This window comes from Giraffa tippelskirchi, chromosome 12, assembly GCF_054371585.1.
Source record: "Giraffa tippelskirchi isolate mGirTip1 chromosome 12, T2T-mGirTip1v1.2.pri, whole genome shotgun sequence".
NCBI lineage: Eukaryota > Metazoa > Chordata > Mammalia > Artiodactyla > Giraffidae > Giraffa > Giraffa tippelskirchi.
Genome location: NC_137286.1, coordinates 147,622,482 through 147,644,916, shown reverse-complemented (window position 1 = coordinate 147,644,916; position 22,435 = coordinate 147,622,482). Strand labels below are relative to the sequence as shown.

The window sequence follows — 22,435 nt, the reverse complement described above, 5'->3', positions numbered from 1 at the left end:
AGCACTGGCGTATTACAAAACCCTTGTGAAATTTCAGTTGAAACATATTAACAAATATATTTGTGAGGAAAAACTAGCAGCTAAAGTGTAGGAAGTCCTCATATGGATCCTAGATGAGGGAAAGTCTGTCCTTGGAGTTCATTCATCACAGAAAGGATAATGTATTACATGAGCAACTGAAATACATTATTTAATACAGCAAACTTGATAGAACGCTGCTGCTCTTTCTAAAGACTAGGACATAGACCTCTGATGTTAAAATCTCTACTCCCAAAATAGATTTTAAGTTAAAGCTACTCTAACTGCTCATATAATATTTCACTGACTGATCAGCTTAGTCATTCATAAATGAAGAGTCCATCAAGACAAAAAATACTGTGAAACAGCTACAGGGTTAAGAATTAAAAACAAAAACCAAAAAAACTTCTCATGTTAACGTTTCTCCTGTTATACATGCTTCCTTATATGAAACAGAGAATAAAATTAATGGTCATTATTATTATTACTCCCTGGAGAAGGGAATGGCAACCCAGTCCAGTATTCTTGCCCTGGAGAATCCCATGGACAGAGGAGCCTGGAGGGCTACAGTCCACGGGGTCACAAAGAGTCAGACACAACCGAGCGACTAACACACATTATTATTACTATTGTATTATGAATTATTGTATATTTTTAATATCACACTTTTACAACATTGTCTACTCTATGAAAGGTAATTGAATTATTCCAGAAAGGACTTTTTGGTTTGGTAAAAAAAAAAAATCACTGTGTAAGATTTTATATTAAAACAACACAAAATCAACCAAACAAAAAACAATATTTGTTCGAAGATATGGGCATTTTGTTATCCATTCGGGTCATGGGAAAAAATTTCATCCAGGCTCTAGCTGGCAACAGGCCACACGAGCAGCACCCACCCCTGCACAGGGAACAGGTTGGCAGATGTTGTTAGCTGACTTTTGCTGGAGAACAGTTGGAAAAATCACAAGGTGTCAAACAAGCTTTAAATAAATAAATAGCTTATTTGGCAATGGAAAGGGAGAAAGACAACCAGTTCCTTCGTTGAAGAAGACTGGGATGTTTCTAATTATAGAGTCCCTTTCTGCTGGTTTCGCAGGCTGACTTCTTAATGAGAATGGAAATTGCACTCCCACACTTGCAGCCAGAGGTTCTAGGACTTCAGAATGACAATTAGTTTGCAGTTTTGCTGCAGCTCTGTGATCCCAGAGGAGGAGAACACCACTGATAGGGAAGATAAACTCTTCACCCTAGCTTGTCTGTCCCTAACCAGGGACCGACTAACTAGTATATGGGGGATGTCAGCTGCCAGCAGAGAACTTCTGACACCATTACTGGAACGCTGGTACTGAACACCCATTGGAACAGCTTTAAGGGAAACAAACAAACAAACCAAAGATGGACTTGTTGACATCCGAAGGGCACAGCAACTAAATAGTCAATGAGTATTTGAAAACTTAATTTTGTTTGAAAAGCCAAAATCAAGTGGAAAAATCCTTTCTTTGAAGAAATTATTATGGCATGATTCTGGAAAGAGGTTACCCTGCAACCACCCTCTGCTTGCTAGGGTTACGGAGACTTTAGGCAGGCCCCTTACTGGGAACCATTACAGAGCCAAAAGAACTGGGCCACATTGTCTTGAGGATCCCAGAGGAGAAGCCCCATCAACTCTCCTTCTGGGTGGACGGCTTGCTAGGCAACATCTGTTACCATGAAAGGGACAGCAAGATCTAAAACGAATAGAACACACACACACACACACACACACACACACACACACACAAATGTATGCACACACCCATGCCCACACACAGAAACGTGCATGAGCATGCACGCGCGCGCGCGCACACACACACACACACACACACACCTCGCCACTCCTAGAAGTATTATTTTGTAAACCTTGGTTTGTTTAAAATGAAGGATCGACTTTGAACACACCTCTCTGAAGCAAATTCTATGATAACTTTTGTGTCATTGACCCTTCTTCTGTTTGTTTACGTTACTCATCAGTAACCATAATTTATATAGCAACTAACAAAACTACTACGATCTTTCCGTAAGTAGGGATCTCTCGGCCCATATTAACTAGCATAATTTTCAGGTCACATTTTTACAAACATGTTAAAATATTTATCACTTTCAAAAATTACAATATTAAATTATTTTTCTTAAATGTAAGACTCCATGACATTGAAAACGAAGACTTTTGTAAGGTATAGACGGCATTCAAAGGCAAACTTCCAGGAGTTACAAAAAAAACACACCATTTTTATTTCAAAGCATCTCATGAAGACACAATTAAAAAAAAACCAAAAAACCCGACCAAGACTTATGTCTGTAGCCTTTTTAGTTTCCGCAGGATTGGTAGCCTGCTCGGATCTGAACTCGGGGACTCCCACCCTCAGCAGCAGCCCTCACAGTCATTTAGGAGACGCGTTATATGGTGGGTCCTTATTTGTAATCGACTTTGAAAGTCACAGAAGCCACGTAGATGGAAGTATCCGAAGCATCCAAGGGCATCTTTCACGCGGCACCCGCTGCAAGCGCGCTGGGCCGGGGTCGGCGGGGGGCGGGCCGCGGCCGCGGGGACCCGGCTCGGCTCGCCGGAGCCCGCCCTCTTCCCGGCCCGACGGAAACTGCAGTCTTCTCCGCCCGCTCGTCCTCCCGTTTCTCCTGTTACATCCAGACGATTTCAACTTCCCGAGAAACTGACAAGTGAATGGCGCTGATGACGCCCCGGAAAGGGCCCACGATCGGGTGCGGGAGAACGGCAGCCCTGAGCGGGTGGGACCCCGGGGGGCGCCTGGGGCCCGCGCGGCCCGGGCGTGGGGGCGCCCCATCCGCGCCCCTTGCCGACCCCGGCTCCCCATCCAGGAAGGGGCTCGAAGCTGCTATCGATCCTGAGCTCACCGGTGACGAATGGGATGCTCGTAAACAAGCCGCGGGCCGGGCACCCAGGGAACCACCCAGGCGCGAACACGCCGAGGCGGCGGTGGGGGGGCGCGCGCCCACCCCCAGCCCGGGTACCGGATCCGCGCGCCGGAGTGTGTGCTGGGGGGGGCGAACAGGGAATTTCGAGGGGGCAGCCAAGTGCACTGCCTCGTGCAGGCCCCAGCCAGTGGGGCGGCGGCGAGGCGGTGCGGGGCCCGGGGGGTGCCGCCGCCTCCCAAGCCCCGAGCCCGGGCTGGCGGCCCCGCCTTGATCTCGGTTGGCCCCCGCCCCCTGCAGCGTCCCCTCCCCGGCGGAAGCTCCGAGCCCGATTAATTGAGTCAAAGGCGGGAGGGCCGGCCCCCGCCCCTCCCGCGCGCCCCTTTTCCCGCCCTGGGTGGCATCTCCTCCGCCGGCCTCCGCAACGAGCCTCTGATTAACGAGGCCCGGCCGCCCCCGCCCCGCCGCGCCGCGCCGCGCCCCGGCCCGGCCCGGGCCCCCAGCGGGAGGGGGCCGAGGAGGGGACGGCGGGAAACGCGGCCCCGGAGAAAGGGGGGCGGGGCGGGGGCGCGCGGCCCGCCCTCTCCGCGGCCCGCGCTCATTGGCCGCGCGCGCCGTCCGTCGGGGGGCGCGGCGCCAATGCGGGCGGCGGGGCGGGGCGGCCGCGCCGTGTGTGCCTGCGTAACGCCGAGTCACATGTTGTTTTGCTCTTGTTAGTTCAGTCACTCGGTGCGCGATGTGTTACTCACTGTGCGGCGGGGACCGCGACGAGCCCGGGTCGCCGTTGGCAGCGACAGCAGCAGCGGCAGCAGCGGCAGCGGCAGCCCCGGCGGCGGCGGCGCGGACCCCGAGTACCCGGGCGCACCCCGGCGCCCCGGAGCGCAGCGCGGCGGCGAGACCCGTGCGGCCGCGCGCGCCGTAGGCTCGGCCCCGCGGCTTGGGGACCCCGACTCTCGGCCCAGCCAGCGAGTCCCCCAGGCGCCGCCCGAGAGCCCGGGAGGCAGCGGCCGCGGGCAAGCCGGGCCGCGGGGAAGGGGGGGCGGCGGCGGCGGCCACCGCCCGCGCCGGGCACCTTCTGGGGCCCCGGATCGCGGAGGGCGCTGCGCCACCGCGCGGGTGCCGGCCCCCGCGGGGCCTCCCCGAACCTTCCCCACCTCCTGGGCCCGAGGGACGCGGGCTCCGGCGGGCGAGCAGCGGGTGGTGGGGAGCCGCCCGCGCCCCCCTGCGCTCCGCCCCCCTAGGCCCCCCGCCCCCGCCCCCGGCCCCTCCAAGCCGCGCCGGGCGGCGCGGCCTGAAGCGCCCGCGATGGCGAGCCCGCCGGAGCACGGGCCCCCCGGGCCGGCGGGCGGGGACGGCCCCAACCTCAACAACAACAACAACAACAACAACCACAGCGTGCGCAAGTGCGGCTACCTGCGCAAGCAGAAGCACGGCCACAAGCGCTTCTTCGTGCTGCGCGGGCCCGGCGCGGGCGGCGACGAGGCGGGCGCGGGCGGGGGCCCGGCGCCGCAGCCGCCGCGGCTCGAGTACTACGAGAGCGAGAAGAAGTGGCGGAGCAAGGCGGGCGCCCCGAAGCGGGTCATCGCGCTCGACTGCTGCCTGAACATCAACAAGCGCGCCGACGCCAAGCACAAGTACCTGATCGCCCTCTACACCAAGGACGAGTACTTCGCCGTGGCGGCCGAGAACGAGCAGGAGCAGGAGGGCTGGTACCGCGCGCTCACCGACCTGGTCAGCGAGGGCCGCGCGGGCGCCGGCGACGCGCCCCCTGCCGCCGCCGCCACCTCCGGGTCCTGCAGCACCTCCCTGCCCGGCGCCCTGGGCGGCTCGGCGGGCGCCGCCGCGGCCGATGACAGCTACGGGCTGGTGGCGCCCGCCACGGCCGCCTACCGCGAGGTGTGGCAGGTGAACCTGAAGCCCAAGGGCCTGGGTCAGAGCAAGAACCTGACGGGCGTGTATCGCCTGTGCTTGTCGGCGCGCACCATCGGCTTCGTGAAGCTCAACTGCGAGCAGCCGTCGGTGACGCTGCAGCTCATGAGCATCCGCCGCTGCGGCCACTCGGACAGCTTCTTCTTCATCGAGGTGGGCCGTTCGGCCGTCACTGGCCCCGGCGAGCTGTGGATGCAGGCCGATGACTCGGTGGTGGCGCAGAACATCCACGAGACCATTCTGGAGGCCATGAAGGCGCTCAAGGAGCTCTTCGAGTTCCGGCCGCGCAGCAAGAGCCAGTCGTCCGGCTCGTCGGCCACGCACCCCATCAGCGTGCCCGGCGCGCGCCGCCACCACCACTTGGTAAACCTGCCCCCGAGCCAGACGGGGCTGGTGCGCCGCTCGCGCACCGACAGCCTGGCCGCCACCCCGCCCGCCGCCAAGTGCAGCGCGTGCCGGGTGCGCACGGCCAGCGAGGGCGACGGCGGCGCGGCGGCGGCGGCGGGGGCCGGGGCGGGGGCCGGGGCGGGGGCCGGGGCGGCGGCAGGCGGCAGGCCGGTGTCGGTGGCGGGCAGCCCCCTGAGCCCGGGCCCGGTGCGCGCGCCCCTGAGCCGCTCGCACACGCTGAGCGGCGGCCGCGCGGGCAAGGCGGCGCTGGCGCCGGCAGGGGGCGGCCTGCAGCACAGCCGCTCCATGTCCATGCCCGTGGCGCACTCGCCCCCGGCAGCCACCAGCCCCGGCAGCCTGTCGTCCAGCAGCGGGCACGGCTCGGGCTCCTACCCGCCGCCCCCCGGCCCGCACCCGCACCTGCAGCACCCCCTGCACCCCCAGCGCCCCTCCAGCGGCAGCGCCTCGGCCTCGGGCTCCCCCAGCGACCCCGGCTTCATGTCCTTGGACGAGTATGGCTCCAGCCCCGGGGACCTGAGGGCCTACTGCGGCCACCGGAGCAACACGCCTGAGTCCATCGCCGAGACGCCCCCGGCACGGGACGGCAGCGCAGGCGAGCTGTACGGCTACATGACCATGGAGCGGCCGCTGAGCCACTGCGGCGGCCGCGCCTACCGCAGGGTCTCTGGGGACTGCGTCCCGGACTTGGACCGAGGGCTGAGGAAGCGGACTTACTCGCTGACCACGCCTGCCCGGCAGCGGCCGGCGCCTCAGCCGTCCTCCGCATCCCTGGACGAGTACACGCTGATGCGGGCCACCTTCTCCGGCAGTTCCGGCCGCCTGTGCCCGTCCTGCCCCGCGTCCTCTCCCAAAGTGGCCTACCACCCGTACCCTGAGGACTACGGCGACATCGAGATCGGCTCGCACCGCAGCTCCAGCAGTAACCTGGGCGCGGATGACGGCTACGTGCCCATGACCCCAGGCGTGGGCCTCCTGGGGGCTGGCAATGGGAGCTGCAAGAGTGACGACTACATGCCCATGAGCCCCACCAGCGTGTCGGCCCCGAAGCAGATCCTGCAGCCGCGCCCCGTGCCCGCCGCCTTGCCCCCTGCGGGGGCCGCGGTGCCCACGCCCGTGTCGGCGGCTGGCAGGGCCTTCCCGGGCACCGCAGGGGGCTACAAGACCAGCTCCCCTGCTGAGAGCTCCCCCGAGGACACTGGGTACATGCGCATGTGGTGCGGCTCCAAGCTGTCCATGGAGAGCGCCGACGGCAAGCTGCTGTCCAATGGGGACTACCTCAACATGTCCCCCAGCGATGCGGGCACCGCGGGCACCCCGCCCGACTTCTTCTCGGCCGCGGGGGAGACTCTGCGGGGCGTGCCTGGCTACTGCTACAGCTCCCTGCCCCGCTCCTACAAGGCTCCCCACGCCTGCCACGGCGACAGCGACCAGTACGTGCTCATGAGCTCGCCCGTGGGCCGGGTCCTGGAGGAGGAGCAGCTGGAGCCGGCCCCCGGCCCCGCGCAGCCGGCCAGTGCCTTCCCGGCCGCGGCGGCTGGCAGCGGCCACCCCCAGCCACCCCATCCCGCCGTGCCTTCGTCTGGGAGGCCCGGCGGCGGTGGCGGAGGTAGCCGCCCCGACGGCTTCCTGGCCCAGCGCTGCCGGGCAGTGCGGCCCACGCGCCTGTCCCTGGAGGGGCTGCCGGCCCTGCCCCGCATGCACGAGTACACGCTGCCCCCCGAGCCCAGGAGTCCGGGCGAGTACATCAACATCGACTTCGGGGAGGCTGGCGCGCGCCTGTCACCGCCGGCGCCCCCGCTGCTGGCCTCGGCCGCCTCCTCGTCCTCGCTGCTGTCCGCCAGCAGCCCCGCCTCGTCCCTGGGCTCCGGCACCCCGGGGACGAGCGGGGACAGCCGGCAGCGTTCCCCGCTCTCCGACTACATGAACCTCGACTTCAGCTCGCCCAAGTCGCCGCAGCCGGGCACCCAGGGCCGGGACCCCGTGGGCTCCTTGGACGCTCTGCTGTCCCCCGAGGCCTCCGTGTACCCGCCGCTGCCCCCGCGCCGGGCCGCCCCCTCCTCGGCCCTGCAGCTGCCGCCCCCGCCGCCCCCGCCGGGCGAGCTGTACCGCCTGCCTGCGGCACCCGCCTCCCAGGGCCCGGGCGCGGCCTCCTCCTCGTCCTTGGACACAGGGGACAACGGTGACTACACCGAGATGGCCTTTGGTGTGGCCGCCACCCCGCCGCAACCGATCGCGGCGCCCCCGAAGCCCGACGGCGTCCGCGTGAGCAGCCCCGTGTCCGGCCTCAAGAGGCTGAGCCTCATGGATCAGGTGTCCGGGGTCGAGGCCTTCCTGCAGGCCGGCCAGCCCCCAGACCCGCACCGGGGGGCCAAGGTCATCCGCGCGGACCCGCAGGGGGGCCGCCGCCGCCACAGTTCCGAGACCTTCTCCTCGACCACCACTGTGACCCCCGTGTCCCCGTCCTTCGCTCACACCCCCAAGCGTCACAACTCGGCCTCAGTGGAGAACGTCTCTCTCAGGAAAGGCAGCGAAGGGGGCGGCGGCAGCTGCGGCGGCGTCCTGGGTGGGGGCGACGAGCCCCCCTCGTCGCCGTGCCAGTTGCACCCGCCGACGCCGCAGCAGGCGCGGGCCTGGATGCCGGCTCAGCCCGGCGGCGGCCTGGTCGGCTGTCCTGGGGGCAGCGGCTCGCCGATGCGCCGGGAGACGTCCGCCGGCTTCCAGAACGGCCTCAACTACATCGCCATCGACGTGAGGGATGAGCCGGGGCTGTTGCCGTCCCCGCAGCAGCATGCGCACGCGCAGACGGGCGACAGGAGCGCCTGGGGCCGCGCACGGAGCCTCGGGGGTCTCATCAGCGCCGTGGGCGCGGGCAGCCCCGCCGGGGTGTGCGGAGGGCCGGGCCCCGGCGCCCTACCCGCCGCCAACGCTTACGCCAGCATCGACTTCTTGACGCATCACCTGAAAGAGGCCACGGTGGTGAAAGGTGAGGGCCTGGGGTCAGGGCGTCTAGAAACCGCTTCCCTTCGGGGGTACCTTGACCTAAGTGCCCAGGTCCTGGCACAGGGTTCTCGCTTTGTTTTGCGTTTGGCCCAGTGTCTGTCTTTCTCCAAAGACCTCGCCAGAGCGCTCAGGTCGCCTTTGAGTTGAACAGTGAGTCTTCTGACCCCGGAGGCAGAACTGTTTTCTTTGGCCCCAGAGCCCCCCTCCGCTTCCCGTCTGTGAACACCTGGTGGTGGGGGGGTGGGGGGCTGTGTCCCCCCCCAAGGTCAGCCACTCCCCTGAGAGGTGGCCCAGGGGGTCCTCCCTTCTGTGAGGTGGGAAACTTCCCCTGGGAGGGACTTGCTGGCTGCAGACGTCACCTTTTTCTTTGTTTTCCTGGAGCCTGGCCTGGCTGATTCTTGCTGAGCCTCAAAGTTTATAAAAGCAGGCCCGAAAGTTGTTTAGGAAAGGAGCATCCATTTTGGCTGGCCGTTGCAGGGAGCCCTGAGCCATTTCAAGTTTACATGGGGGCCATTGGAGCTTTTCCACCAGAGACGTGCCTGTTGTCTAAGGGGCTGAAAGGGTGACGCTGCTTAAACGCAGCTCTGGAACTTGAGCCCCGCTGGGGGTCACCTGGAGAGTCTGAGGCGGGATGGCCAGCCTGGGTGAGCCCCCAAGATTCTCACGCAGTGGGTCTGGGATGTGGTTCCCAGTGTGCGTTGCTAAGAAGCTCCTGATGCTGCTGGTTTGGAGGGGCCCTTGCTGGGGACGGAGTTGGGGGCACTTGCCCCAGTGAGACCGCCCGGAGGAGGTCTCAGAAAAGACCTGTGGGGTCAGCCTAGGTAGGCGCAGTCAAGGAAAGCGGCCAGTGGGCGGAGCCCAGGCAGCAGCATTTTCCCCGTTGCCCAGGCGATGAGAATTGGGCTTCAGAGAAGACAGTGAAAGACGGACACATGGGTCTTTTAAGGAGCAGTCACGGGAGATGGTGCCCAGTGGTTTTCCTCCCCGTCTCCTCACAGATCCCCAAGGACAGAGGTATGCTTGCCTTGAGCTGGTTGTCTCAGACCCTGAATGACGAGGGGGAAGGAGGGTAGGCTCAAAGAGTTTCTTAATTTTATAGCTGCTTCTGTGCAGGAAGATAGAGGCGCTGTGGGAACTGCAGAGGATAGGGTAGTGAACAGTGCTCAGATGCTGGCCTGAGGTCAGCAGTCGGCAGGTGTCACAAGGTGACGATGGAGGCAGCTTGGGGATCTGCACACCTTGTGTTCTGGAAGCAAACAGATGCGTCTGCTGCGGGGTAAATCCAGCATGTGTTTTCTTGCATCCGTGGGATTGAAAGTTGCAGCTGGGTTCAAGAGGGAGGGGACATGCACACCTGTGGCCGGTTCACGCTGATGTACGGCAGATACCAGCACGGTATCGTCAAGCCATTATCCCCCAAACAAAAATAAATTTAAAGAAGGAAAAAAATTAAGTTATAGCTGTAGGGTGGATACCCAGTTCTTCTTATACAATAGAGGAAAAGCAGTTTGCTTCTTTTACTGAAATCATGGACTACAAGATGAAAGCAGGCACAGAGAACTCTCAGGGACCTAGTGACGCCCGTTGGAAGGCGTCAGGATGTGCCCCGTAAATGATGACGCTCAGCTGAAGGTCGCTTTGCTCAGAGGCACTTAAGCCCTACAGGTGCGTCTGAAAAATTGCTGGTGTGTCTGGGAGTTGAGGGATTATTAGCCGCCGTCCAAGACACAGGCCAGATAAACACAGCAGCGTAACTAGACTTGACTGGGGGAAAATCTGCATGCACGGGAAGGGGTATAGACCGTAGTGAGCACCAGAGCACATCTATAGCTGAAATCTGATTCTCATCAGGAAAAACAGCCTGAGAACACAACACCTTTTGCAGCCTCTGGTGGAGCAGGCAGGAAAAACCCGGACTGGATTGCGGAGGGCCCTGGGAGGGGGTTCTCAACAGCAAGCGGAAGAGGGAGCTGGGGTGTGTTCCTGCAGGCCTGAAAGAATCCAAGGCCTTTCGGATAAAGTAGATACATTCAGAAACATGATTCACGGCTGATATAATGCCCTTTTCAGATGAGGGAAAATTTTAACCTGCAAGAGATAAGTTTAGTGGGAGGCCTGGTCTGGCTTGTTTTGTCCCCGATTTCCCACCAGTATAACATTCCTCTCAACCTATAGGATTCAGGGCACTGAAATCAAAACAGTTTGTACGTTCCGTGGTCACTGAAATCGCTTTGGATTGCTGTTTGTTCAGAGTCTCTGTGGTCGTTACGGTAAACACCCTCTTAAGAAGGAAAGAAGACTATTTTTAAACAAAATAGATAACTACAATTGATCCATTGTGTCCAAACCATATTTTTTTTCTTTCTTTCAAAAAGATCTACCCGCTAAATGGATTTCTAGTAGACTAATTTGAGCACAGAGAACAGTGAACTAGGGAAGAGGAGGATCTCGTTTTAATTAACGGGGGAAGCTTAATTGTGTTCTCTGGAGCCAGAAAGGGACTGTCGGGAAACCTTGAATGAGCATCCACATTTATTTAACTCCTGTTTGTGCATAGACATTGGTTTGTAATGCTCATAAATAAAAAGTCCACAGGAGATAAGTGTTCTTTGAGAGCATGATTTATGGAGGGAAGACTTGCAAAGCATTTCTTTGAAGATAAAATGGAAAGTGAGCTTCCTGAATCGTTGAGTGCACTGCCCTGACCCTCAGAAGTGGCTGTGTTTCCACACCAGCTCCTTGGGTTCCATGTGGAAAAACTCCACGAGCTCCATTGACTTGGACTCATGCGGGGTTGCTTGGGTACTGTTTGGCATTTGGATAAGCGGTGACAAAGAGTTAAGTTTCCAGCAACGTTTGCTGGTTGGTTGTTTCCAGTAGAATTGGAGCTGGGGGTGGAGTTGCAGCGCTGGAGCCAATTAAAAAGTTAGTACCCCTTAAATGTACCCCTTAGACACCCAGACATGTGTTTATGTCTTTGTAGGTCGTCCAGAGAAGATGAAAATTTAACTCTAAATTATGCATCTCACTTGGGAGCAAGGAGTAGGTAGTTATCCTGTGTTTTGTGGGTGTGTTTATGGAAAAGTGTAAGCCATCTTTATGGTGCTGTTTGGGACCAGACATGCTGCTGCTGAATTTACTGAGCATTAAAGCCGCTTTTTAAAATTAACTTTGTGTGTTTGGTTGTTAGGATTATAGATTGTCATATACTGTAAACTATGCTATTTTAGTATTCCTCTTTGGTGAGGTTTTTGTTCTAAAATTGGTGTGTGTGTATGTACAAGGCGGATTAGATAAGAATTACCCTGAAAGCATCTGTATTTAAATTTGTTTGATAAAAGGACTATTTATTCACATCCCACAGAAAGAATCGTGGGATAAGAGAGCAACACCATCACAATTTATGTTTAAAAGTGTTGTCTGTTGAAGTCTTCAAGCAGGGGACCTGAATATTTTTAGAACTCCAAGGAGATGGCTTAACAAACCACACACACTTTATTTTCTCTGTCCTGCTTGCTTTTCCGCTTTGGTTGGCCGGCTCTTATCATAATGAGCCAATCGTGTGCCCGGCTCCCACCCTGTTCCCAGGAGCAGACAACTAAGGTGCTAATGAAAACACACACAGGCTTTCCTGAATGAAAGTCACATGACTTGTTCTAGTTCCTTTAGTGAAAGAGAAACCTTTACCAAAATAGTACTTCGGAGAAGGAGGCAGGGTGTGTGGAACACTAACCCAGGAATCAGGAAACCAGGTTTCTAGTTGCTGATCTTGGTGAGTCACGGACCAGCCGAGTCCCTCTCTCTCACTTTCTCCGTCTGCAAAGCAAGGTCCTTATTACCCTCTCCTCCTGTGCTCCACGGGGAGGTCCAGGAGCTTGTCCACATCCAGAGAGCTTCAGCTCCTCTAAAAGTATGCCAGTAAATCCCGGGATGCTGTTGATATTTATTACTTTGAAACCGAAAGTGTGTGCAGGAAAGACACTTCTGTCGATGTGTGTTCGTAAATTAAAACAAAACCCCAAACCCTCATAGTTGTCTGAACATGGAGCCAGTACCTTCCTGAGAAATGCAGGCCTCTTCTATTTGGTTTCACTCCAGTCTCTAAGAGCCATTGTTTTCTCCCATCTCTATTTCACTTGAGTTTTTTTTTTTTTTTCTCATAGATGATTATCAGTTGTCACATAGTAGTGTAGTAGCGTAACAGCGAAGGAAAATAGCATTCTAATCCTGAAACTATATCAGGACCGCACTTTCTGATGACCTTTTATGATGTGGTCATATATTAAGAGATATCGTCGAGATGAAAATGGGTAACTGGAATGTAGATTTCTCAGATTGACAGTGTTGGCCCTTCCTCTGGGGTGCATCAAGAGAAAAGCAGAACCCTGAAACTTCTAGCTGCTGAGTCATCACTGTGTGACTGGGACTTCACTCCTCGGGGTTGACTCGATGAGAGTGGTCCCTCCTGCACTGGTTTTGGTTTGTCTGGTTGTCCCAGCTGGTCAGGAAAACCTCCAGTGTTTGATTCTTTCATTCTTCCATGGGCCCACCACCCTCCTGAAAAGGAATTTTAATAGATAATTAATGCTTTAGTTACTTTAAACCTTAGTATTAAAACGAGTCTCTTTCTGAAAAGAACTTGCAGAAGCCTGAGGACCAGCACGGGGATAATGGATTTCTGTTAAAATTCCCTCCGATGCATTTTCTGCAGAGGCAGAGTTCCGAGAGCCGGTTAACTTTTGGTATCAGGTTTGGCAGGTGGAGAGGGTTTTTATTGTGTTTTTTGGGGTAGAATTAAGTGTTCCCATTTCACCTTAGAAAAGTAAGGGAAAATGTACCTTGACTCTTTTTATCTGCTTTGCCAAGTACATGGAGTAGGGGAAAAACTGAGCGGGAAAGAGACCGCGGTGTCCTGCCCCCACAGCTGGGTCTTCACCAGGGCCCCTGTAATAGGTGAATTTCTGTAGACTTTATCTGCTGCAGACATGAGTAGAATGTTTTTCCATACAAGTTGGGGAAGGCTTTTAACGCTGGCATTTTTCATCTGCCGAACAGTTTTCTGAACCTGCAAAATCAGTGGTTATATACCTGTTAACTGATCAGGTTGTAGCTTTTCTGAGAACAGCGCTGGCCACATTTCAGTGCGAAGATTCTTTCTGTGTTAAGTTCATCAATTTGGATGCGTTCCTCAAGATGGCAGTGATTATTCTGAATCACTCAAGGCTGACTATTGTAGACAGAGCTCGTCTACAATAGATTTGTAGGTTTGTTTCTGGAGAGAACTGGTGAAGTCATCAGTCAAGATCGAGGAAATGCTGAGGCTGGTAATTGCTCCTGACTCTTCTCTGTCTTCCTGGCTTCCTGGCACAGACTTGCATTAACTGTGCGTGGAATTAAAGAGCACAGAAGGAAGTGTGGACAGAGGGAGCTGGAGTCTGTTGGAAACTACTGTTTGCTCTGTGGGTGCAAAGTGTACGAAATACATCTGTTCTTGCGGGGTCGGGGGGTCTCATTTAATGGAATTCATTGAATTCCACTGAAATGTAATTGGGTTAAAACTTGTAGGCTGCATGTTTACGTGTGTTGTAACAGTCAAGTTAGCGGTTCTGATTTCTTTTCTGTTGGATTAGGAAATGTTAACTTGGTATCAAGTTACTCTTGCCTGTGCAGAGACTTTAAAAGTTGACCAGGCAAAGGTGTCTTCAAACGTGGCCCAGTGTTCTCATGCAGGTGTGATATTTATGCCCGTAGACAGGATTTAGAAAATATTCTTTGCTTATGGTGCTTAATTTGGAATATTTGGTCAAATATTGTGGTCTATAACATACATTAAAGAATGATTACATGCATGGCATTTTGTAAACACTGGGCTTTTTAGTATCAGTTTTAATTAAAGAGTACCAAACTTTCCATAAAAATTATTATTTGGGAGTGATGTGTGTATGCATATATGTGTTTAGTTTCATAATTTCTTATCCAGTTGTACTCCAAGAGGCTTAATGTGGATATTTCTTTCATAATTCAAGCTCCAATACTGAATAATAATGTTCTGTAATCATGTTGAAACTTGATAACCTTGAGTATATCTATAGTGTTAACTGTCAATTTAGTCTATCCATTAGATATTGGTACAGATACTTAAGTGAATTACTATAGTACAATGTTAAATTCCAGTTCTTTTAATGTGAAAAAAATAGGTACTATATAGAGTTCATTATATTAGTGATTTTAATAATTATCTTAAAATCCATATATGTATCTTAATAATGACTTACATTTTTGCATAGAATCAATTCATAATTTTTAATATTTATAAACGTGACCTAGTACTTTTGCAATGCAAATTCAAAAGTCCTTACTTACATCTGCCCAATTTTTTTGCCTCCAAATTATAAGTGTAACTGGTAATCCCCAAAACTTGAGGAACAGTGAATGAGGCTGAAAGAATCCTACTAAAGTTGAGATGATGAAAATGCAACCGTTATTCTGGTCAGTGTTGAAAGATAATTGCATGTCCCCCTCTCTCCCCTTTCAGTCAAAACAAGTGTTTAAAATTCAGAGTGGGCTTTTTGTCACTGTGTAGCGTTCGGAGGTTTTAATACGCAGAGTCTTACGATACTCGCAAGCCCTGCCTCAGAGCAGAGCTGCCGGGTCCCAGCTTCTGGAATAAGGAGCCTGCAGCTCAGAGAGTCCCGGCGGCTTGTCTCGGAATCCCTGACCGGGAAGGGCGGCGGTGGGTCGAACCTCACAAATATGCCGTCTTCCCACCTGACTCCTGGCTAGTGCATCCCGTCTTCTGCAGGCCCTACACACTGTCTGCTTTGGAAGTTCATATGCCGTAGCGATCTTGGAATTTTCTGTAGACTCGCCTCAGGCAGCTTTCAAGTTAACAGCTGGCTTGTTACTTCACTTGGTGATACTTACTGAATCTCCCTGTCTTTTCTTCTATACATTATTCATTCAGAGTAAGATGGGGACAGCAAAGCAGGAAGACTGGGCGATAAAGGAAAGCGCCCTCATTTATTTTTTTAATGTATTAAATTTTTTTTTTTTTTTTTACATTTTTGTTGGTCTGTAATTGACTGATAATGTTGTGTTAGTTTCAGAAAGCTCTCTTATTTTTTAAACTGGTTTCCACACCTGCCAGGTTGAAGAGCTCAGGATTCAATATTATTTTCAAGGCTCTGGTGGTGTTGGTGGGTTTCAGAGTTGAATCAGGTCGTTGGTTGGTCATCTGTTTTGGGGATCCCAGGCTGTCTTCCTGGACTTCAGTGACCTGCAGAGTGGACACTTATATTCCTCAGCTGTCTTTGCTTTCACAAAACACACTGTATGTTTTACCTGATAAGATACCTCCCCCTGCAACACCAAATGCTTGAGAACTCTCTCCACACAGTGTGGTGACAATCAGGAAAAAAAAAAAAATCCAAGGTCATTTTGAGGAAAAGGGGTTGGGAACCCTCAGGTCTGATGAAACTCATCTGAAGGTTGTGAAAGTGGGGTGGGGGCGCGGTGAGGTGGGCGTCTTCTGCAAGGTCACTGATTTAATTAGTTGGTAGCAGTGTTTGTAAACATTCTCAGGAAGGAATGGGGTGTTCTGTGTCTCTGCGGGCCTCTGTGCGGTGAGGAAGACCTTGCTCTTCCGACATGGCCTGCCCCCTCTGGAATGATGTATTGTCTGTAGAAGTGCTATTTAGTAGTCTTTTTTTATTTTGGAGCCTCTCAGGAAATTGCTTCGTGCGTGTGCTACAAGGTGTGATGGTGGACAGAAGCAGAGAAAGCAGACCCTTAGGTGAGGAAGGAGCCTGTGCATCAGGGTGATGCCCCAACGCCCACGTGGGCAGCGTCTCCTGTGGGTGTAGAGGGCAAGGGCTCGGCGGCCAGTCCAACTCACGTGCTTCCTTGTAAGAAAAAAAGAGAGAAAAAAAAGAACCTTCTTGGGGTAATTCAGATCAAAAGACCTCACGATCTGGGAAAATGCAGGTCCTTTTTCTTTGTTGGTGGGTCACCTTGGTCCGCTGAGCCAGCGTCTGGTGGTCTGTGTTCAGTCATCCCGTGAGGGGTCCTTAAGATGCATCCCTTTTCTAAGTGAAATATCACGTACTCCTCATTACGGATACGTCCATTAACAGTTTCCTAAGAAATGAGTCATCACTCTATTGGATGATGAGTCTGTTCGAAAACGAACAATTTTAGAATTTGCCTGAGGACCCATAAGTAACTCATCAGTGGTGCTAAGTGGTGATCTTCTCTGGAGGGGGTCACTTCACCAGTGCCCTTCTTGTTTTTGAGATCTTTTTCTTTTTTTTTTATGAGGAAACAAATGTATTTACTTACCTTCATTGTTATAGGATGAGAAATGATTTTTCAGAAGGCGCTGCCTTCCTAAGTGGTGACTCCGAGCCCCCTTCAAAAGGCAGAAAGGAAGATGTAAACATACGTAACAGTTCATACAACAGCTCTCCACGCTTGGAAAAAAGGGTAGTCGGGGCTCTACCGCCTCGCGCCCTGGGGAGTGGTGCAGGGCTGTGTTTACAGGAGCTGTCAGTCTCGCCAGCACCCGAGCAGAGACCACTTCCTTCCTGGCAGATGCAGCCTGGGGGTCAGGCTCCTGCCATCAGAAGCATGTGCATGAGCGATTTCCCGCAGCATCGCTGTCGGCCGGCGCAGGGTAAACAGGCCGGGAGTGAATGGAGTGATGAAACTGCCCCTTGGGATCCGACAGAAGCTGAATTCAGGGGCCCTGTCTTGGGGCGATGGCTCTGGGGAGCACTTCCCCGGTTAGGTGGAAAGCGGATGGGAATCGAGATGCGAATGTTTGTAAATGAAAGCCGCAGCATTTCCCTGGAGGTGGTCTGACGCCTCCCCTGAAAACTTGCCGTCCTGCGAGGACCTGGGCCAAAGTGCTGGCTGCCCGGCCCGGTGCTGGTGATGGAAAAGCCACTGAACGTGGAGGCTGCGGTCAGCGACCATCTCGCACCGTGGAGAGGCCCTGACCTACCCTGGGAGGGACACAGGCCCAGCGGAGGCCCCACGCGGTCCCTGCTGCTTCCCTCTCGTAGGGCTTCCGGAGCCCACGGTGGATGGATGGATGTTGGGGGAATTGAGAGGTGGGGGAGAAGTTTTGAAATTAGGCCAGGATGTTCTCCCTAAATTTAAAGACTATGCAGGTAGTGTTTTAGAAACTCCAGGCAATAAGCAGGATTAAGCAGGGAGCGGATTAGAGGCTGTGGTGCAGGTTGATTTTGTTCTGGGCAGTACAGCCCAGAACTCCTGAACTGCTAAGATGATGGGAATTCCTAGGAAGGGAAAGGAGTCAGTTTCTTACACCACAGCCTGGATGCATTTCTTCAAAGATAAACTGTAATGTGATTTGTGGTGGGGCCATGCTTCTGTTTAATTCTTATATGATGTAGGTACTTTTTAAAATTGTTTTCCAGCATGAAAGAGACCTAAAGTAACACTTTCCATATTATGCAAATGAAACGGAAAACAAAGCCGTAAACTACTCATAAGCTCTTAACTCATAACTCATAAGCTCAGTTATATTTATAGCAAGTTTTTTAAACAAATATCTAATCAAATATTCCTATCAAATAGGGTTGGTAAAACTACTGCAAAAAACTCTTCTTACTTCACCAGTTAAACTTTTAATAAATGTATAGCTCAGTTGAAAATATTTAGGTGGATTTTCGTAAAATATCTTAGTTACAAAACTTCAATGTCTGTCTCTTCTTTCTTTCGAATATTATAAAATGGAAGTGGACGTTTAGCTCAGTCAGTTTCAGAAAACCCCCCTTAACTGGTTGAGTAAACAAAAATTAAATTCTAATAGTGAATGATGTGAATATATTCAATATGAAATATCGGCACACTCCTATAAATAGCATTCATGGATTTTGAAACAGTCTTTCAATTTCATTTATTTTGACAGCTGTTTGAAATGAGCATTTTCTTTCCAAGGTGAAAGTTCACATAGCTTCCAAGTCGATAGATGTTCCGGTGTTGAGGATCGTATCAGAGCTGTGAAGACACAGAATCAGGGACAGAACTTGATGCCGGTTTACTTCTTGCTTCTTACCACAAGCATTTTAGCCTGTAGGTCATGCTGGTTTATGAACAGACTTGGTTCCAAATGAAATATTGCACCCTAGTAAAATACCCACATGGAGCGTAATACCCGGCATGGAGTGTTTCATTCAGCCCCTGGAATAATTCTGGGTGATGAGCGTGCATCTTCGCCCCTCGAGTCTGTGGCCATTCAGCTGGGATGCTCAGAGTTCATCTTTGCGTTCCTGCTTGAGCCGTTCTCGGCCAAAGATACAGGATGGACTGTCGCTGCTGGGTCTGCAGGTGCCTTTTGCTGGAACATCCCGATGGGACCACAACTTAGAGTGCCCCTCCTCCGCCCCCTGCCCCCCCCCACACACCTGGGGTCCATCCAAGGAACTGGGATTTCTACAGAAGTTTCTCCTCTGAGAACCCCTAGGTTTGATTCTGCTGCAGCCCCAGCCCCGAGCTGCCAGCCCCTCTGAGCTCTGGGCGGTCTCACCTCACGACTCCCAGCATTGCTCCGTGCTTCCTGTCTCTGCTGTCCGGCCCCAGGAACTTCGCTAGGTCCCCGGATCCCTTCGCCTGCCTTCTGAATCTCCTCTGCTCAGCCGCAACTCCTGCTGGAGAGAGACGCTCCCCTGCGGCCCGTGCGAGGGGCGGCTGGCGGGACCCGTGCCGCCTGGCCACCTGTCCCTGCCTCTCGGAGCCGCGAACGTGAGCGCGCGCGGTGTGTTCAGGGCTGTGGCCGTCCATGAGAAGTCAGCATTTCGATTTCAGTTAATATTTTTCTCATAAATGATCAGTAGACATTTCACATAATCACAATTCTAATTATAGGTCAGGCTTCAACCTTGCTCAGGTTTTAGATGTCCGGATAGATTCTAAGGCAAGTTCTGTTTTCACGCCTGAAACTGCTTGGCACACCCTGACTTGAGCCTTTTTTAAAAAGTGTGTGTTTTATCTGTTTTTTTTTTTCCTCGAAAAAGCAAGCAAACAAATGACAGGAACTCCCCTTCAGGGCTCCTGGGAAGAGAGAAAGGTGGGCTTGGGAGCAGGAGAGATGGAGGCGGGGGAGGTTCCTTCTGCCGTCACATTTCAGGTTCAGCCAGCTCGCTGTGCGCATGCTAAGTTGATTCAGTTGTGTCCCCGACTCTTTGTGACCCCGTGGACGGTAGCCCGCCAGGCTCCTCTGTCCATGGGATTCTCCAGGCAGGAATACTGAGTGGGTTGCCATCTCCCCGTCCTCCGGGAGGTCTTCCCGACCCAGGGATCGAACCCACGTCCCTCATGTCTCCTGCCTTGGCAGCTGGTCTCCTTATCACTAGTGCCACCCGGGAACAGAGATGCCAATTGTGACGTGCTGTGGACTTTAAAACTGTCACCCGTTTGAAAAATGCCAAGGTGCAGGCTGGGATGAAAGAGGTTTGGCTTCCAAGTGGAAAAACAAACGAAAAAAAAGCACCACCAACCCCCCCGCGCCGAAAAGGTACTGAATCTTCAAGCTTACCTTGGAAACTGAGGAAATAAATCTAATATTGACGTGTGTTCAGAGCATGAAGTAATACAGGTGATAACAAGTGTTCCAGAAGGGGAGAGGGGGGCAGAAGGTGAAGAGGAGGCGAGGTCTGGGGATGTTTACGAGGAGAGTCCGTATGGGCAAAGGGAGTGACTAGGGGTGCAAAGGCCCTGGGGCAGACAGTCGCTGGTGTGCCCCAGGTCCAGAAGGAGACCCGTGTAGCTGACTGGGAGAGAGCAGAGGGCGCTGAGGACAAATGAACAACCGCCCGTGACGTGTGGGGCCTGGTGTAAAGACTGTGTTAGTACTTAACAGCACAGGCAGAAAATGTAGTTGCTTTGGAACACCATGTAAAGCATTTAAAAGCTTTTCATATCATTTCCCCATAGAAGCCTTTTTTATTCCACTTAGCATGGTCTATGTCACCTCTTGACTTTGCTTCTCAAAGACAGCACATCACAGGTGGAGAGACCCCAAAGTTGTCTGGGGGAAGGAAGCTGCTGAGGGGTCACTGGGGTCGGGAGGGCAGAGGGGGACGTTGTCGCAGGGTGAGCAGTAGCGTCCAGGCACCCGTGTTCAGCCCCAGAATTGCGTACTCCGCCACACAGACGTATCTGGAAAGCGCCTTACGATCTGTAAAACGTGTTTAGTTGGTATTTTGTCCTCAGGACCTCCACGGAGGACAAGTCCTTGTTCTTGTTTTTTAAAGGGGCCGTCCGAGGGTGAAGGGGTCCGGCGGTCGGTGGGCCTGGGGGAGCCTCTGCCGGGCTGTGGGGAGTGGTGCTCTGGGCGGCTCAGGCTGCCTGGGGTTCCGTGCCCTCCTGGCACCCTGGTGCCCTCCTTTGAAAACCGGGTCGGTTACTCCTTTCCTCCTCAGTGCACCCGTCTGCCAGCTGCGCTGTCGTGTAAGGAGCCCCAGGTCAGGCTCTGCTGTGAATGGGTCTCCTTCCTCAGCCGACTGGGGAACTAAAGTGATAGGTAAGCCAGTATTCCCTGTATTTCTGGGAGATGGGACCTCAACAGGGAAGCGCTCATGGGGTGATTTTGGAGCTGAGAGTGTCAGAGCCCAAGAAAAGCTAGTGAATCACATGGTAAAGACCCTCCCCTCCTTTCAGCCTGTCTTCGAGGGAACTGCAGACTAGATACATAGACTTGTATGTGGTTATTTGTAACTTACTTGACTTTTAAGGACTTAACATGGGTTTAAGTCTATCTTTAGAATGTAGGCTGAGTTTTACTTAATTTTTCTTAGATGCGTAAGAAAGCGATGCTCTGGGTGAAGTGTCTTAACAAACCTCATCCATTTGAACAACAGAAAAGCGACCATGTCGTCCTAATTATTTATGTCTAATGTATCAGTGTTATTTCTTCCCCTAGGGGCTGCCGTGACATCGTCCCAGACCAGAAGTGTGAAATTCCGTTTTCTCTGTCAAGTGTATATTTCAGGAAACACGCTTACGCGCGTGGGTCTCTTGATGTCTCTGGTTCATAAAGTCGCTCTAGAGAATTTGATGGGTAAGGAGTCCCGGCAGGAGGCTGCGTGTTCGCGAGTCGGGAGTTTTGTGACCAGCGCCCGGGGTCTCGGTGGGGACATGCGGCCAGGGCCTGTGCCTCTTTCTCTGCGTCTGCCTCCCCGGCCCTGCAGGTGGAAATAACTGGCTTCACGCGTCGTCTCGTCACATCCGTCCACAACATCTGACGTGTGGGCAGGCTTACTCTTGTTTCTCTCAGTCACAGTCCAGGACACCTTGAAGCCTCCTGTCCCGTTCACGTTCAGCTCGATGTGACAAGTAGAAATTGTAAAATGCCCGGCTGCCCTCTACGGACAATGGAGAAAATAAGTTATTTTATCTTAATTCACGTAGAGCGAGTGTCACAAAATCGTAAAGCTGTGAAGTGTGACGAGGCGGGAGGGAGCTCCCGGGACGGGGCATCCTTGTCTGCACGATGATCTGCTGAGGGGGGACGGTCCTGCGTGCGTGATCTTGGGGCGTCGTTGTTGTTGCGTGCGTCCTTCTGATTCCTGAAGAGGTGGGGGGGAGCCACCTCCATTCTCAAGAGTTGTAGAGATCTCCGGCCCAGCTTTTGGAGCCTGGGATGTGCGCACGTCAGTCAGCACTTCCTTTTACTCTAAGAAATGTCTTTACACTGAGTTGATTGTTTCCCCGCTGTTTTCTCTGTAACTCTTCAGCGGCTTGGGAAGCTCTCTTGGCACGGCTGGGTGTTGAGTTCCTGCCCTCTGCCTTCTCTCCAGGGGAGAGGGGCGGGGGAGCGGGCCTGTGATCACGGCTGTCCCAGCCAGCCCCCTTTGTGTGCCGTCTGGACAGGACTGGGTGTCCTCCATCTCGCGCTTGCGGTCCTCCCACCTGGAGGCGCCTCCCTGCTCCCTGTCTGACAGCTGGCGGCCCTGGGCCCTCCAGGAGGGGCTGGGGGCCCAGGGTTCCAACTCAAGGCTCCCACGGATCTCCCGAGGGGCCCGGGTGTGTGGGGTCCCTCCCAGCAAGTGGGTTGAGGAAGAATTGTGCTGAGGTCAGGCTGTGCCGAGACTCCATGGTTCTCTCGGCAGGTTTGCCCAGACGA

At 53.9% G+C, this 22,435-nt stretch overlaps 1 protein-coding gene and 1 long non-coding RNA gene across 2 annotated transcripts in view; one reads left to right on the top strand and one right to left on the bottom strand.

Moving 5' to 3' along the window:
• Nucleotides 1-4,707, bottom strand: part of LOC145528404 (uncharacterized) — a 36,005-nt gene extending 31,298 nt beyond the window's left edge. The window contains exon 1 of the long non-coding RNA XR_014070381.1: nucleotides 4,588-4,707. This is a non-coding gene — a long non-coding RNA (uncharacterized LOC145528404). The remainder of the gene's footprint in view (nucleotides 1-4,587) is intronic.
• The window catches only part of IRS2 (insulin receptor substrate 2), a 30,318-nt gene continuing 12,081 nt past the window's right edge, over nucleotides 4,199-22,435 (top strand). The window contains exon 1 of the mRNA XM_081546713.1: nucleotides 4,199-8,269. Coding sequence (XP_081402839.1) covers nucleotides 4,255-8,269 — 4,015 coding nt within the window. The 5' untranslated portion in view covers nucleotides 4,199-4,254. The remainder of the gene's footprint in view (nucleotides 8,270-22,435) is intronic.